The sequence below is a fragment of the Elephantulus edwardii genome, unplaced genomic scaffold, assembly GCF_000299155.1.
Source record: "Elephantulus edwardii isolate Elephantulus edwardi_28Jun2011 unplaced genomic scaffold, EleEdw1.0 scaffold00075, whole genome shotgun sequence".
NCBI lineage: Eukaryota > Metazoa > Chordata > Mammalia > Macroscelidea > Macroscelididae > Elephantulus > Elephantulus edwardii.
In genome coordinates, this window is record NW_006399825.1 from 5,653,489 (window position 1) to 5,671,682 (window position 18,194).

General features: G+C 41.5%; 1 protein-coding gene across 1 annotated transcript in view; it reads left to right on the plus strand.

Moving 5' to 3' along the window:
* LOC102851278 (aldehyde oxidase-like) overlaps positions 1-18,194 on the plus strand; it is an 86,846-nt gene that overhangs the window by 29,777 nt on the left and 38,875 nt on the right. Inside the window, exons 15-20 of the mRNA XM_006889076.1 lie at positions 384-546; positions 2,793-2,885; positions 7,826-7,995; positions 8,385-8,511; positions 12,841-12,963; positions 17,950-18,046. Of these exons, the coding sequence (XP_006889138.1) occupies positions 384-546; positions 2,793-2,885; positions 7,826-7,995; positions 8,385-8,511; positions 12,841-12,963; positions 17,950-18,046 (773 nt within the window). The remainder of the gene's footprint in view (positions 1-383; positions 547-2,792; positions 2,886-7,825; positions 7,996-8,384; positions 8,512-12,840; positions 12,964-17,949; positions 18,047-18,194) is intronic.

An 18,194-nucleotide genomic window follows, 5' to 3' on the forward strand; every position in this document is an offset into this window, starting at 1 on the left:
GGTTCTGACCTGTAGTTGACCTGAAATGCTGATTGGAAGCCTGGCTTCAGAGCCTGTGCTCCTATTTCCTGCTTTAAATGACAGTGGTTTGCCTTGTGAAGGTGCTCTGGTGGCACTGTGGTTAAGCACTCATGCCAACTGAAAGATTAGTGGGTCAAAACCATAGCTGCTCTGCCTGAGGGTGACGCGACAGTCTGCTTCTGTGGAGATTTACAGCTCTGGCGAGCCAATGAGGCCGTTTTACTCTGCCTGTAAGGCTGCTATGAGTCAGAATCAACAAGACGGCAGTGGAGATTTGCCTTACATGTTGGCTGAACCCGTGGGACGATGCTCTTTGTGGGAGACTATGAAGCATCTCTAAGCATTTCTACTAACTCCCACAGGGCCTGGAATGAAGAGATGCTAGACGTGGCTTGCAGGCTGATTCTGGACGAGGTCTCCCTCCCGGGCTCGGCACCGGGTGGGAAAGTGGAATTTAAGCGGACTCTCATCGTCAGCTTCCTCTTCAAGTTCTACCTGGAAGTGTCACAGATTTTGAAGACGATGGTAAATGGACCTGACCCTGTATTAGCCTTTTCCTGTACTGAGGGCCCTGGTGATACCCAAAGGGGAGACAGCTGTCATGTAAAGATCTTTGGAATGTAGATTGTTGTTGTGTACCATCGAGTCAGGACCAACTCATAGCTGACCTTCTAGTGGATTTTCAGAGGAAGTAAATCAGCTAGGAGTTGACTGCCCATCTTTCTCTGGAGAGAAGCTGGTGGATTTGAACCACAAACCTTTGCATTGATTGGCAGCACAATTCCTGTGGGCTTTCAGCATACATCAGACTGTTGATAGGATAGGAGTTCAAGGAAAAATTGCTGGAAGAGCTCAGAGTTGCAAGGGTTTTTAATACCTCTAGGTTCTGTGTTTTCTGACTTACAGTTTCTCAAGTTTGTTTAGAAGACTGTATAGAGACTTGAACATATTTTCTCTCAGTAAACATTTCCTCTACTTGGTGAGGATTATTTTCATGCCTTCACTTTCTTCTCTAGATTCACCATCATTTCTCTCACTTTTGAGATATTGGCCCTTCCACATTGTTCTTGAAAGATGAGTCATTGCAGAAAAGGGCTCATTATGGTTCCTAGCAGGGAGCTCTGGTGGCGTGGTCCACAGCAAAGCATGCACTGCCAACCCCACAGTTCAGACGCACCAGCAGCCCTGTAGGAGAAAGAGGAATAGCCTTCTCCTTTAACATTCACAGCTCAGCAGCCCTATGGAGTTTGATTTTTTTTTTAGTTCTGCTTCCTAGCACTTCCCAAGGACATGCTCAATATGGCTTAGTATTTGTAATACTAGTATAATAATCCAGCTGTTCTCTTTGCCTAGTCTCCCTTATGATAAAAAGTACAGTTACAAGATTGTTGGGTACATAACTAGCAAAATACCTCTGAGTTGTCTCCTAGGTCCAAAGAAATGAATCATATTTGTCCATTAACTCTATGCAAACAATTGGCTAATCTAGACTAGAAGCCAAGAACACTCCTCATGGGGTACAGATATTAGTGTGATCCTTTCAAATAAAGGGTGTAAGTTCCATCTTACCCCTTAATGTTATCTTATTGTAGAAGGGAACAACTGAGAACCCAAGGGATTGTATCAAATTTTTGACAAGGCAAGCTTAGAAACCTCTTGTCAGTCCACTTGTCACCAGACAATCAAAAGAGAAAGAGGAAGACCAGCTGTAAGCTTACTCAATTAATAGCAAAACTCAAATATCCATAGCTGTCGAGTCAGAACCAATTCACAGCTGGTGGGTTTGAAGAAGCTGTAAGTCACACGAGAGGAGATTGCTCATCTTTCTCCCCTATAAAAGCTGATAGAGCCAAACCTCAGGGGTGGTGAAGATAGGCATTGGGTTGGCAGCTCACTTTCCCACCCAATGGGCCACCAGACCTCTCCCTGATTGACACCTAGTTAATGCAATTTCTTGGCAAATTAGGTGATATGAGTTAAAGCTTCCACGTGATAGCTGTATACCTTCAATTAAACTTTGTGCTTTTTCAAAAGTCTTTGTTGATCTTAACTTGCTGTTAAGTTTTTTGAGTTCTAGAAAATAGTCATTAGGAATGTCATTCAAAGCCTGTGTAAAGACCAATCTGACCTATTTCCTTTTGGTCTAGGAAGTGGTCTTCCTGGGGACCTGAACTGCTTCCTCTGTGGCAGGAGCAGGGCTGCAGCTTCTGCTTTTTCTTTCTTCCTGGTGGGCCAGGCGATGCAGAGCAGACTTGCATCCTCATTCGCGATGGTGTCCTTTCCCTCTACTGTTTTCTTGGTCTAAGTATTCTTTTTCTTTCCATTTTATTCACTTCTCTTCTATCTTCTTTTGTATCTTTGGTTTAAAAATCCTCAAATCCTTTGGGAATGTTTGAGGGAGAATCATAAGAAACATGAAATTGTACAATTTGATGGGTGGGACATGAGGGAAATTGTAAGAATCTGTTCTCGGAATCAATTATTAGATTTTTGTAAATAAACTAGTATTTTTAAAAAGCCTACAAAACATAGAGATGTTGGAAGTCAATGATATACCACCTCGGGCAGCTCTTCATGATACAGGTATTTTATATACATCCTCTACGTTCTATACCCTTGAGGTTAGGGAGCTGCGAATGTCCCCAGAGTGCTGAATATGGCAAGTGCTTCATATTGTTCGACTTTAGAGATGCTTGCCAACATTTCCTTTAGCCTCCCTTCCAAAGTGATTCCAACACATTTTGAATATCTACAACCGTTCTACTTTTCAGGACCCAGTGCACTATCCTAGTCTTGCAGACAACTACGTGAGTGCTTTAGAAGATCTGCATTCCAAACACCACTGGAGTGAATTAAAGTACCAGGTGAGTGGTTTTTCTAAAAACCGCCAAGGGTTTAGGCTGTAACTCTCACCTGAATAGCCTTGCCTGCCTCTCAAGCTTTTCAGACCCGAGCTTTCCTCAGTGAACTCAAAGTCAGTTACTGTTAATTAAAATGCCAAAATCAATGATGAATTGAGACCAAAATCCACGTACATGCCATGGTCATTTTAAAGAAACATGTCTGTTTTGGTCTTAAAGTGTATGCATTTTGTACTGTGACCTTGTGCCAGCAGCACAGAGGGGCTGGCTAACTTCCGACGCAGTTTCTGCTGTCAGCTTCTAAGAGCTGGAGCACAGCCAAGGTCGCATTCCATGTAAGAGCTGGGGGCTGCTTTCATTTCATTTCCAGAGGAGCAGGAAAAACAGTCCTTGTAGGCTGATGAAAATAGGGCTGCAGATTGGTTTGGTTTGAATGTGGAGATGTGTCCTCCACCCCTATTCTCCAGGTGATGGTTCTGTGGGGGGTGCATCTTGGAATTCAATCAAATATAAGCCCTAAGAGCTATTTTGAGCCCTTGTCACAAAGACAGGATGTAAGTGAGAACATGGTCCCTTCATAACTTAGGAATGACATTTTCTTCCACAACATTGAAAAAAAATAATCATCGAAAGTCATCTTGTTGACAAACTGGATACGATTCATTGTGCTTCCCCTTGAATTCTTTATGAAAAACCTTAACCTTGAGAGTTTCATCAAGTTGAAAATACTAAGAAGCTTGAGAAGGCCTCAGTGTGTTGCCACCGATTGTTGGGTTTTGTCATAAAAGCTTAATGTGCTCTAATGAATGTCAGAGTTGTTGGTACACATATCTTGAGATTTTTAAGTTCAATATTGAAATATGAAGAACTTCAATGAAAGTGGTTATTTTAAAAGTTGAAAATGGGTCCTTTTGCTTTTGTGTTGCCACCACATTTGTAGTTATTTGTTACAACAGTTCTGTAGCTGTTATTATGTGTCATCGGGTCACTTGCAACTCATAGTTGCACAATAGCTCTGAACCTTGTCCTGTCCTGAGCCAATCTCACTGTGTCTGACACACCTGCCCCTATTACACCAGTCACTGTGTCAACCAGTCTCATCCGGGGTCTTCCTCTCCTGTGCTGTCCCTCCATCCTTCCATGCCTGCTGTCCTTCCTGGTCACATGCCCAAAGTATGTGAGACGGAGCTTTGCCTCCAGAGCGCATCTTGATTCTACCTTCTCCAGGTCAGACCTGTTTGTTCTCTTGACAGTCCATGATATTATGTTCAACACTTTTCTCCAGCATTCTGATCTCCTGCTCAACATATGAAAGAAGAAAGTGAGGAGAACTATTGAGATAGTTTGGTTGTGAGGCCAGAACAAGGAGCTGTGCCCGTGGAATGCTGTGTGCTGCTGCTTCAGTGCCCTGCTGCTTCAGTGCCCTGCTCAGGCCTAAACCCCAATGTGCTTATTGTTACACCACACCCATGGCCTAATGTCCATATGAGTCAAATTCTAAATTATCTGTCTTGATGTTTTTCTGGACTTTGTAGCTTGTAAAGTCAAGAGAAACACAAGAATAACAAAAAAGGAAAAGAAATAAAAGGAAAAAGCTTAGCCAAAACTCTTTTCCCCCTTCACACTGTATTCATATGAACAAATATGGATATTAAAATAGTAAATGCTAACATGTGGAGTACCTTACCTGACAATCGCTAGTGAAGAGGAAGAGAAGGGATGAAGTGGGGACATATGAAAGTGTAGTAGGATATAACTCAAAATCTCATTACTGTTGATTCAAGAGACTCGTAGCTGACTCTCCACTGAGTTGTCGTTTTGTTTTTAGATTACACTTGTGGCAAGAATTCTTGTCAAAGCCTACTCATTGGTCCAAAGAACCTGTAGTGTTAGTAAAAAACTTGCCCATTATGTAACAGACTCCCCACACTTGGGAATTCATCTGCCAGCCAAAGGCCTCAACTCTGAGCTCTAACAATGTGCACTGTCCACTGAGTTTTGAATGCTGTAAATTGCATAGGAGGAGTCGTCTCATTCTCCCAAGGAGCAGCTGGTGGATTCGAACCTCCACAGAAGGGCCATCTTTGGGTCTGCACTGCAACCCCCTATTGATTATGCCACCAGAGCTAACATGCAGCAGTATACTCAAAACTCATTGTCATCAAGCCCGAACGGACTCAGAGCTGACCCTCTAGGGGGTTCAGAGGCTGTCAATCACACAGAACAAGTTTGTCTATCTATCTCCTAAGGAGCATCTAGTGGATTTGAACTACCTATCTGTGGGTTGGAAGAGCAGAAGCCAAAAAGATGGAAGTTATCAAAGAATTCAATTTCCTTGCATTCACAATCATCACCCGTGATAGCAGCAGTCAAGAAATCAGAAGTTGTATTTATTTGAGCAAATTTTCTATAAAAAAATCTCTTTACAGTGCTATAGATCAAAGATACCAGTTTAAAGACTAAGCTACATCTGACCCAAGCCATAATATGTTCAGTGGTTTTGTATGTATGTGAAAGTTGGGCAATGAGTAAGGAAGATCAAAGAAGAAGTGGTACCTTTGAATGCTAGCATTGGTAAAGACTATTGAATATACCATGGCTAGCCAAAAAACCCAAACAAATTTGTCTTGGAGGACCTGCAACCAAAGTGCTCCTTGGAGTCAACAGTGATGAAAGTTTGTCTTGTATATTTTGGGCATGTTATAGAAGACACCTGTCCTTAGAAAACATTCATCATGCTGGGAAGAGCCGAGCATCAATGAAGAAGAGGAAGCTCTTCAGTGACACTGATTGATACAGTGGCAGCAACATTGGGTGTAAGCACCACAAGGGTTGTGAGGATAGTACAGTGTTTCATTCTATTAAACACAGACTCATTGTGGGTCAGAGGTGACTCAGTGGCACCCACCCAACGAAGAAAGTGAACAGTTCTCATCTTTGAAATACAGAGCAGACAGCACCTTCCTTCTTTAGTTAGTGGAATATATTTCCTCCAGAGCTAGAACTTGCAGTAAGAAAGGGAAATATTAATGAATCATTGCTAAAATTCTATCTACTTTGGCTTCTTTCTTTTTTTTTATTTTTTTTTTAAATTTTTTATTTTTTATTTATTTATTTTTTTTTACAGAGGTTTTGGATTTCCATTCATTCATTGCCTACTTTGGCTTCTTTCTTAAAAAGAGTTGTTTTTAATATGAATCCAGCCAATTACTTCTTTGATTTCCTCACTCAAAATAGGAAGGGAAAACTATTAGGTTGTACATACACTCTCAGTATTGCCTAGAAACATACACACAATATTATCAGATTCTTCTGTAAATACATAGCATCTCATGCATAAATATAAACAGTAAAACATTTTACTTATAATTTTTAATACATGAGCATTAACAAGAAGACAATTTTACTATGTCTTTACCAGTAAGAGAAATTTATATTTCCCTATTTATACAAGCAAAATGTTCACAAGAGATGCTTATGATATAAACTTGAAAAAAGAACAATGTGTATCAGGTGAATATACATCTAGTTTACTTAGGATATAAGTTCAGGTGTATTGTCATAGTGTTATTACTAGTGACTATTTCCATTCAATATGTCAGCAGAGAACTGCCAGATGGGCAGGCTGGATTTAGAAGAGGTCGTGGTACTAGGTATATTATAGCTAATGTTAGATGGATCTTGGCAGAAAGCAGAGAAAACCAGAAGAATGTCTATCTATGCTTCATTGACTATGCAAAGGATTTTGACTGTGTGGATTACAACAAGCAATGGCTGACTCTGAGAAGAATGGGAATCCCAGAATATTTGATTGTGCTAATGCGAAACCTATACTGGGACCAAGAGGCAGTCGTCAGAGCAGGGAGACACTGGTTGGTTCAAAATCAAAAAGGGGTCCGTCAAGGATGTATTTTGTCTCCATACCTTTTCAATCTGCGTGCAGAACAGATCATCCGAGATGCTGCGCTGTATGAGGAGGAATGTGGCATCAGGATTGGTGGAAGAAGCATCAACAACCTGCATTACGCAGATGACACAACACTGCTTGCTGAAACTGAGGAGGACCTGTAACACTTGCTACAGAAGGTCAAGGAATGCAGTCTTCAATATGGATTGAAGCTCAACATCAAGAAAACAAAGATTCTCACCACTGGGCCAATTGGCAGCATCAGTATGGATGGTGAAGAGATTGAGATAGTTCACAGTTTTAGTTTACTTGGTTCCAAAGTCAACACTCTTGGTAACAGTAGCCAGGAAGTCAGGAGAGTAATTGTATTGGGAAAGTCAGCTGTGAGGGACCTCTCAAGAATACTGAAGAGCAACGATATCAGGCTGGAGACTAAGGTGCACCTGATCCAGGCTATAGTCTTTGCAATTATGTACTATGCATCAGAGAGTTGGACAGCGAATAGGGATGATAGAAAGAGAATTGATGCCTTTGAGCTGTGGTGCTGGAGACAAGTGTTGAATATACCATGGACTGCTAGGAGAACAAACAGGTTTGTCCTGGAGAGGTGAAGCCAGAATGCTCCTTGGAGTCAAGGATTCTGAAGCTTCGTCTGACATATTTTGGGCATGTTGCAAGGAGGGACTGGTCCTTGGAGAGGGACATCATGTTTGGGAGAGTGGAGGGATGGCGCAGGAGAGGAAGACCCTAGATGAGATAGATCGATTCTGTGAGTGGAGTGGTGGGAATGAATGTGTTTGAGACGGCGAGGTTGGCACAGGATAGAATGGCGTTTAGGGCTCTTGTACATAGGGTCACTATAAGTCGCAAGCCACTCAATGGCACATAACAACAACAACATTTCCATTCTCAAAAGGGTTCTAGTTTGCATATAAATTATAAAGCTACCTTTTTCTGGGAAACATATTATATAATAACAATCCTTTCCATTTCCCCTACACAAATGTTAAAATCATGCTGATTATTTATTAAATAGAGTGTGGACCCACAGCAACTTCCTCAAGACACAATTGGCCATCCCATCATGCATCTCTCTGGCATTAAGCATGCCACAGGTGAAGCCATCTACTGTGATGATATGCCTGCAGTGGATCGAGAACTTTTCTTGACTTTTGTAACCAGTTCAAAGGCTCATGCGAAGATTGTGTAAGTGATAGAGATTCTAACCAACTGTGGTGAATGAGTGCCTTTTCACTTAATTCTTAAGACATATTATTGGCAAAAGGTACCCAGCTTGTATTTTCTCTCTACTAAAATGTAACTATATGGAGAGGGTTAAGTGTTAGAAATATCCAGTACTGACTAGAGGTAAATATAGAATTTACTACCATTTATATCTCTTATGTGATAATTTCCCTGCCCTAGGAATTTCTTCCCAATTATTGCACAGTTCTTTGACATATTTCTAAGCTGTTGGAGTGATTCTTGGACATGTTTTGCTTCTCTCACATTCTATTCCCCAAATGATCACATTCTCAATAGCCTTCAGGCTGTGTAATGCTTTGAGGAATCCAACTGTGTATATTCTCACCCAGGTCTTTGGATGTGTCCGAAGCGCTCAGCCTGCCAGGTGTGGTGGATATTGTGACCGCTGAACACCTTCATGGAGTAAACTCCTTCAGCACTTTAGGAGAACCGGAAAACCTTCTGGCAGCAGATGAAGTACTTATCTTCTTTCTATTTTAAAATTAATTTACTTAGATAAGGATACTTTATATAGTCTTAAGATTGAATCTGGTGTGTTGGAATTTCTTGAGGAATCTAGTATTCTTTGAATGCTTATGACACGATGCTCTAATGTTGTTGGAAACACTAGTGGCTTAGTCCACAAGGAGTTGTGCTGCTAATGGGAAGATCTTGGTGGTTCCAATCCACCCGCAACTCCATGAGAGAGAGATTGGCAGTCTCCTTCAGCATAATTACGATTCTCGGAAACCCAGTGGAGGGTCGACGGTGCATCAGTTCAGACTCACTAGTGATGATTGATGTTCTAATGTTGAACAAATTTAAATATATTTATTTTCAACATAAGATGTTTACCCATTATATATATAAAAGATTTTGGTGTTTTATATTTTCTCATCATAATATAGTATGCTGCTAATACCTATGTGAGAGAAATGAAGAACAATGATAGTTTTTTTGTGTTGTTGTCCATTGTCTTTATTTTTTATATGTATTTTTTCTATTGTACATTTTCTTCCCCTCCCACCTCTTCCTCTTCCCCATCCCATCCCACTGTGCACCCTTTGTTCAAAATTGTTGCCTAATTAGATAATCCTTTCAAATAATTCTCATCTGTTCTAATACAGTGTTCATTATCTAGCCACTCTTTTCCCATTATCTCTCATGTCTGTACTATTTTATAATAGCAGTGCTACGCAGTATTTGTCCTTTTGTGACTGAGATAGTTCACACAGCATAATATCCTCAAGGCTTTCCTGATGTTATATAATGTTTTATGAGTTCATTTTTTTTAGTGCTGTGTCATATTTCAGTGTATGGAGGTACCATAGTTTTGCTATCCATTTTTTTGCTGATGGTCACTTGAGTTGCTTTCATCTCCTTGCTATTGTGAATAATGCAGCAATAAACATAGGTGTGCATGCATCTGTTTGAATTGCAAACATATCTTTAGGATATATTCCCAGTACTGGCATTGTTGGGTCAAATAATATTTCTATTCCAAATTTTTGGGCAACGCCAGACTGCCTTCCGCAGAGGTTGTACCATATTACATTCACACTAAAAGGGAATAAGAGTTCCACTCTCTCCACTACCTCATCAGCATTTGTTGTTTGCTGCCCTGTTGAACTTTGCTGTTGTTACTGGGGTAAGATAATATCTTACAGTTGTTTTGATTTGCATCTCTCTGATAGCTAAGGATTTTGAACATTTTTATATATGTGTGTTTGCCATCTGAATGTTTTCTTTGGTGAAGTGTCTATTCATATCCAGTGCCCATTTTGAGATTGAATTGTTTACCTTTTCCTTGTTGAAGTGCTGGGTGTTGTTGTTGTTGTATACCATCAAGTGGGAACTAACCCATAGCTGACCCCCCCGGTGGGTTTTCAGAGGCAATTAAGTGCATGGGATGAGACTACCCATCTTTATCCCATGGAGCAGCTTGTGGATTTGAACCATGATTGCAGCTTCTTACCACTAGTATTCTATAAATTGTAGATGTAAGTCCCTATGAGATATGTCATTGCCAAATATTTTCTTTTCTCAGTCTTTGGATTTCCTTCTGACCTTGTTGGAGAAGCTTTTTGATGTGAATAGGGATTTGATTCTTTGAAGGTCCTGCACAGGTTTTTCATTATGCTTGAAAAACTGTTCATGCTGTTGATTAGGCCTCCTAGAGTTCTTCCTAGCTTTTCTCTGATGAATCTTATATTCTTTGGTTTTACTTCTAGGCCCCTGATCCACCTTGAGTTGTTTTTTGTATATAGTGTGAGGTGTGGGTCTTGCTTAAATTTTCTACAGATGGTTTTTCAATTTTGCCAATACCATTTGTTAAAGAGACTGTCATTTCCCTCCTTAACTAATTTCATCTCCATGTCAAAGATCAATTGACCATAGGTGGATGAGCTGATTTCTGGGTTCTCTAAAGTGATAACTTTTAATTGCTAATCTCCCCTGAGAATCAATCTCTTGACATTCCTCCAGTTTCAGTGTCCAAAGTTCCAAGTACAAATTAAGTTGTATCTTCGCCATGATCCTTTGATCTAGAATTCTCTTTTCTTGCCCTTGGCGGGGAGGGTTGGGTGTGGGTGGCAGGGGTGGGGGTTACAGTCTAGAAGAAAAGACAAAGTAGATTCTTAATGTACTTTCTTCCTTGAATTAAACTTGTTTGATCAATGGCTCAGGTATTTCCTTAGTATAAAATTCCTTGAGTGAAAAATCTGTGTCTGGTTCATCTGCAGCCTGCACACTGCTTCCCACATCAAAGGATAAAGCAGTAGAAGAACAGTGGTACTATCTTTGCCATCTGAAAGTTTCACATCATTAAAACTTTAGTGCTCAGGTTTTAAGTTCTCAGAAATTGAAACAAGAGTAGTGTGCAGCAAGTTTTCTGCATAGTTCAGATTTCTCAGTTCAGTATTTAGTTTCTTAATTTGGAAACAGTTCCTGCCTCTGGCTCTTGCTGGCAGACTTAGCTGATAAAATTGAAAATGTGATGCCCAAGAGTATGTACTAAAGGCTGAAACCATCCCAAGGCAGGGCCTCCAGGCAGTGGCAGGAGATAAGGAGAGCTCTTGCCTTTGCATAAATGTTAACCAAACAAGCAAAGCTGTCAGGCTGCAGCATAGCGCTTGCTTTCTGAGGTGAGCTGTGGCTTCTGATTGTCTCAGGGGTTCATACCACATCAGTATGACAGATCACACTGGCAAAACCAGCTGCCCTTGAAGAGCAGAGAACAGAGCGGTTGTTGGCATAATTCTTTTAGCATTTGTGTTTAGCTTTCTGTATCTTCACAGAATCCTTTCACTATAGAAAATTTAAATATACACAAAGATGGAGTAGTACTGTGAGTCCCCGGGAACTCCTCACCCAGCTTCGACAGTTATTATCTTGCCGTCCTTATTTCATTGAGCTTTTCATCCCTGCACTCACCCAACAAATGCATAAAATGGCATTTTTTAAAGCTTTTTTTTTCTGATCATGTAACTGCTTTATGCCCATTTTGAAAAGTGCATAATAATAGCTTGAAGATGATTTTTCCCCACCAATGACTAGTTAAGTTGGAATTGTGATCATGGCAGATGATGGGAGAGAAAACAGAAGAGTAGTGGTGTCACCGTCTAGTCTGAACTGTTTTACACTTTCTCCCTTTAATCCAGAGGCACTGGTGAATCCATGGTAGAAGCTTTCCCTTCCATTTAGGAGGTCTGTGTTCCAGGCCTGGCTAATATAACCCCTGGCTGTTGCCACTGGAGGCTTGTGTGTTTGTTACTCTGGCTCTGAACAGGTTTCAGTGGGGTTTCCAGATTCAAACACACTTAGGGAGCTCTGGTGGCCTAGTGACAAGAAGATGATTGCAATCCCAAAGGTGCACGGTTGGAATCCACCAGATGCTCTGTTGAAGGAGGAGAAGCAATCTCCTCCTGTGCCCGTTGGATTCAACCCGATGGTACACAATCAGAAAAAAATGAAAATTTAGGGGAAAAACCCCCCACCAAACACCACCCAGATTAAAACCTACTTAGCAATTGACTTCCAAAACCCATCCATTAAAAATCCTATGACTCACGCACAACTGTCCAGTTTGTCACCGGTCATGAGAACGGTGGAGAACCAGGCAGCCTTTTATGTAGCAAACTGATGACAGCTAACAGTAGCAAGTCTTAATCTTTTTTCCCATCTAATATTCTGCCCGGGCTCTTCCATGGATTCCTCAGGGGCCTACCCCACCTACAGGGTCAGTGATGCTGGATGCTAGCCCCTCTCGCCCTGAAAATGATGCTCTGTGCACGGTTATGTGTTAACTAGTACAGCTCCATGTCTTGTCACAACAGCCCAGGCTCTGACCCATGCATGTGTTGAGAGACTTGCTCACCAGTGGTGCTGGGCTATATCACACAACGACCCTTCATGGCTCATGCCTGCTTGCCCTCCCTGGCCATAAAGAATACTGAAAGGTGCCTTTCTCAGAATGGTTCTGGTCAGTGGGGTGGTGGAGCAGCCATGTGACAGGCTCTCTTAGGACAGCTGTAGGCAGTAGGCAACTTGAGGAAGAAGTCCCATCAGCTTGGTCTGGAGCCTAAGTTCTGTCTTAAGCAGCATCACTCTGCCCCTCAATGATACAGCAAAGATCTGGACCCTCTGTGATGTCTGGGGGAGCAGGCCACCTCCGATCAAAGCCTTTGCTAGCTGAGGCATGGTAGCTGTAGCTGTTCACAGGGATGAATGGGTCATTTGCTGTGTGTCTAGGAAAGAGAGGGTGAGTCTATGGAGAAAATAAGTGCCTGGTTTCCTTCTGTGTTGTAGGTGTCTTGTGTGGGTCAGCTGGTCTGCGCTGTGATTGCAGATTCCCAGGTCCAAGCAAAGCAAGCTGCTAAGAGAGTGAAGATTATTTACAAGGAGTTGGAACCACTGATCCTGACAATTGAGGTAATGAGGTCTCAGGTGGGGCCAGTGCAGTGGCTGCAAGAGCAGAAATAGTGGTGTGTCGATTAACACTTTTAAAGCCAAATTATTTTTTCTTTTTTTTGGTTGTTATTGAAACTATGTGTCTCTATTAATGGGAGGTACTTTGAGTGAAATGAAAAACAACTTTTAGAGGAAATACGCAATTTGATACAATTCTTGTGTACTTGAGTATGAACTGACCCATAGCTGACCCTTCAGTGAGTTTTCAGAGGCAGTTAATCACTGAGGGCATTACCCATCTTTCTCACATGGTGTAGCTAGGATATTTGAACCATGTGCCTTTGGGTTGGAGCACAATTCTTTACCACTAACCATCAGAGATCCCTATTGATACAATATGTGGGGCACTTATATCCCAAGAGGTCTCTGGTTGGATGAGGTCAGTTTCTTAAGAGTCATGCATTTTTACAGACCCCCACCAAATTGCAACACACACTGAAAGTGGGACGCATGTTGCCCATTAAACCCCAGAGCAAAACAGGAAGATTATTGTCCCATGGGACAATAAGGGTTAAATTTCCTAACTTGTATCAACAGAACAATCTGATTCAAAGTGGTTCCCAAATGATAGGAGCTCTGTTGATCTCAAACTTTTAGTGTCAGTAATGTCCCTGAAAACCTGGTTTCTCTCTGTGTCTCCTCACTGCTGCCTGCAGTTCAGGCCGTGTCCCAAGTTGGGTTCCATGTAGTTACGGATGGCAACCAGTCACTGTGAACATTCCTGGTTAATGTCCAACAAACATGAGAAAACCTGCTCTTCCAACGTCCCAGCAGGAGTCAGATTAATTAAATTAAACCACTTAGATCACATGTCCACTCTGAATTAATCTTTAAGATGTCTTTGAAGTCATGGGCTGTGTGAAGAAGTGGTAGAGACCTAAACAGAAACCTGGGCAGTGTTCAGAACTGGAAAGTAAGAAGCTCACTTGGCAACCTGCAGCATCCAGAACAGGTGGACACATCCCCTAATTCTCTGTGTTTACCCATTTCCTATTCCCAGAATCTCTCAGGTACACAGTGATCTTCTCTATGAAGCAAATATTGGAGAGAACATTTTTACTTTCTTTACTACATACCTTAAATGAGTGTAAGATATCTTATAATGTGCTTTGTTTGCTTAACACAATTGAGAAATTGCATTTTCTACTCCATTATAACACATAGAAAGGTTGGCATAATAAGCATTAGTGAGTTGAGATGGACTGGCATTGCCCACATTGAATCGGATAATCATATGATCTACTATACTGGGAAAGAAAAATGAGGTGTATTCATAGTCAAAAAGCACATTTCTAGATACATCCTGAACCATTCAAATATATGCACCAACAACTACGGCCAGAGAGGAGGAAATAGAAGATTTCTACCAACTTTTACAATCTGAAAGAGATTAATGTACACCAAGATTTGTTAATAATAATTGGTGACTGGAATGCAAAAGTTGAGAAGAAGGACCAGTAATCGGAAAACATGGTCTTGGAGAAAGAAATGAAGCTAGAGACCAAATGATAGAATTTTGTGCAATAATTTGTTCACTGCAAATTATCTTTTATAAAAACACAATTACTATACACATGGTTCTCACCTGATGAACTACACAAATATAAGATTTATTATATCTGTGAAGAGAATCATTGGAAAAGCTCAGTATCAGCTGTGGAAATTGGCCAGGTACTGACTGTGGAACGGACCATCAACTGCTCATGTGCAAATTCTAATTGAAGCTAAAGAAAATGAAAAAAAAAAATCCACAGAAACCAAATATTACCTTGAGTCTATTCCACCTGAATTTAAAAACCCTCTCAAGAACAGGTTTGAGACATTGAACACTAATGAACAAAGACCAGATGAGTTGTGGACAATATCAAGGATATCATCCATGAAGAGTGCAAAAGGTCATTACAAAATCAAAGGAGAAAGAAAAGACCAAAATGGATGTCAAAGGGGACTCTGAATATTGCCCAAGAACACCAAGAAGCCAAAAAGAAAGGGAAGAAATAATGAAGTTAAAGAGTTGAACAAGAGATTTCAAAGAGCAGCTCATGAAGACAAAGCAAGGTATTACAATGAAATGTGCAAAGAGTTGGAGGCAGAAAATCAAAAGGGAAAGATTTGCTCACATTTCTCAAGCTGGAGGACCTAAAGAACAAATTCAAGCCTAGCTGCAATACTAACAGATGCTATGGGCAAAATATTGAATGATCCAGGAAGCAGCAAAAGAAGATAGAAGGAATACATAGTCACTGTACTACAAAGAATTGGCCGACACAGAACCATTTCAAGAAGTATTGTATGATCAAGAACCAGTACTTAAAAAGAAAGAAATTCAAGCTGCTTTGAAGGAATTGGCAAAAAAATAAGCCTCCCTCCCTCCAAAAATTGTTGTTGTTGTTGTTATGTGCCATCGAGTCGTGTGTGACTCATAGTGACCTTATGTACAACATCCCTAAACCCTGCACTATCCTGTGCCAATCGCACTGCCTCTGACACACCCATCCCGATTACCCCAGTCGCTGAATCAATCCATCTCATAGAGGGTCTTCCCCCTTGCGCCATCCCTCCACCCTCCCAAGCATGATGTCCCTCTCCAAGGACCTGTCCCTCCTTGCAACATGCCCAAAGTATGTCAGACGAAGCCCCAGAATCCTTGCCTCCAAGGAGTAGCTTAGTTTAATCCTCTCCAGGATGAATCTGTTTTCTTGGCAGTCCATGGTACATTCAATACTCTTCTCCAGCACCACAGCTCAAAGGCATCAATTCTCCTTCTATCCTCCCTAGTCATTGTCCAACTCTCTGATGCATAACAAGTGATTGCAAAGACCATGGCCTGTATCAGGCACACCTTAGTCTCCAGAGAGACACCGTTGCTCTTGAGTACTTTAGAGAGGTCCCTAACAGCAGACTTTCCCATTGCAATACGTTTTTTATTTCCTCCAGAAATTAGGCTCCAGGAATTGATGGAACACCAGTTTCCATGGTATCGAAGTATCATTAATATCACATGTAAGCAAAAACCAAAAAGCAAAACAAAAACAACTAGAACAGTATGTTGACAGACAACTGCCAGAAATATAAGCTGAGTTTAGAACAGGCTGTGGCACTAGGGATATCATTTCTGATGTCAGATGGATCCTGGCTGAAGGCAGAGAGTGCCAAAAATATGTCTATTTGTGTTTCACTGACTGTGTAATGACATTTTACTGTGTTCACATAGCATATTATGGCTAACACTGAGAAGAATGGGAATGCCAGAATTCTTGATTTTGCCCATGCAAAACCTAAACCTATACCTAGAACAAGAAGTCATTGTCGTTACTGTCCAAACAGAGCAAGGGGGCAGTACATGGGTCAAACTTGGGAAAGTACCCTTTCTCCATACCTCTTCAATCTATATGCTGAAAGATTATTCGAGAAACTGGAATTTATGGAGAAGGATGTGACATCAGGATTGGAGGAAGACGCATCAACAAACTGCGTTATGCAGATGACACAACCTCGCTCACGAAAACTGAAGAGAACTTGACACATTTGCTGCAGAAGATCATTGACTGTAGCCTTATCTCAATAGCAAGAAAACAAAAATCCTCACCTCCAGGCCAATAGGCGCCATCATGATAGCTGGAGAATAGGTTGATGTTGTTAACGATTTCATCTTGCTTGGATCCACAATCAGCACTCTTGGCACTAGCAGTCAGGAAATCAAAAGGCAAGTTGCAGTGGGAAAATATGTTGCCAACGACCTCTCCAGAGTCCTAAAGAGCAATAATGTCAGTCTAAAAACTAAGATGAGCCTCATCCAAGTCATGGTCTTCTCCATTGTGTATTCTGTATCTGAGAGCTGGACAGTGACAAAGATAATAGAAGAATCAATGCCTTTGAGTTACGATGCTGAAGAAGAGGATTGAACACACTGTGGACTGCCAAGAGAGCAAACAGGTGTCTCCTGGAGAGGGTGAAGCGAGGTTGCTCCTTGGAGGCAAAGATTTTGAAGCTCCATCTCATATACTTTGGGCATGTTGTTTGGAAGAGCCAGTTCTTGGAGAAGGACATCATGCTTGGAAGGGTAGAATGTGAGTGCAATAGAGGAAGATCCCAGAGGAGATGGACTAACACAGTGACTGTGGCAATTGGGTCAAGTAAGTTGGAGATGGTGAAACTGGCTCTGGGTAGGCCAAAGTTCAGAGTCATTGTTCATAGATTTGCTGTGATTGTAATCCAGTTGGTGGTACTTAATCCCAACAATAACCACCTCATTTTCTAGAAAGGAATTTGCTGTTTTTTTGCTGTGTTCCATTGTATCTGAACTGATCCAGCACTGACTCTCTAACAGGTTTTCAGAGGCAGTAAATTACATGAGAGGAGATTGTGCATTCTTTCCTCTTTGGAGCAGCTGGTGGATTTGAACAGAGGGCCTTTGCACTAGTAGTGCAATTCCCTACCACTAAGCCACCAGAGGGGAGCTCTGATAGCCTAGTGGTAGCTGTCTGCACAGCTGCTCCACGGGAAAAGAATGCACAGTCTTCTCTAGTGAGATTAACTGCTTCCGAAAACCCGGGGAGGGCCACCTATGAGTCAGTTCAAACTCCACGATAAGTCACAACAAAGGCATCAGAGCTTCCAGAAAGGAATTCGAAATGTGGAAGAGTTACTAGAACCATCACTATGACACTTAGCAGGGTGTTAATTTGCATAGATTTCATTGGTTTTTATAATTTAACACATAAAGCTGTGAGGGAAGCATCATGAATAGATGAGATTCAAGGTTTTTTGTGGTCACACTCTTCTGTCTTTTGGACTGAAATGGGGGTGTGTGTTTGCTCCTTGAAGAGTCTATCTGCAGACTGACTCAGAGCTCACTGCGTTTGGGCCAGAAGTGCCCTGGTTTCCTGGGTTGCAGCTCAGGAGCTGTCTTGCCCCCGCTGCCTGACTTTTTGGTTCTTTTTCTAGGAAGCTATAAAGCACAACTCCTTCTTTGAGCCAGAAAGGAAGCTGGAATATGGAAATGTTGATGAAGCATTTAAAGTGGCTGACCAGATTCTTGAAGGTAAAACTATCTGAAGTGAGAATGGGACCAGAAGTAACCCTGCAAACCTTCCAAGCTTGTCTAGTTCAATGTTACCTTTGCTTTCTGGAAATCGTCTAGCAGCCTAGGTGGGTTCCTCAGAACCAGGAATCTCAAAAGCTTTTTCCAG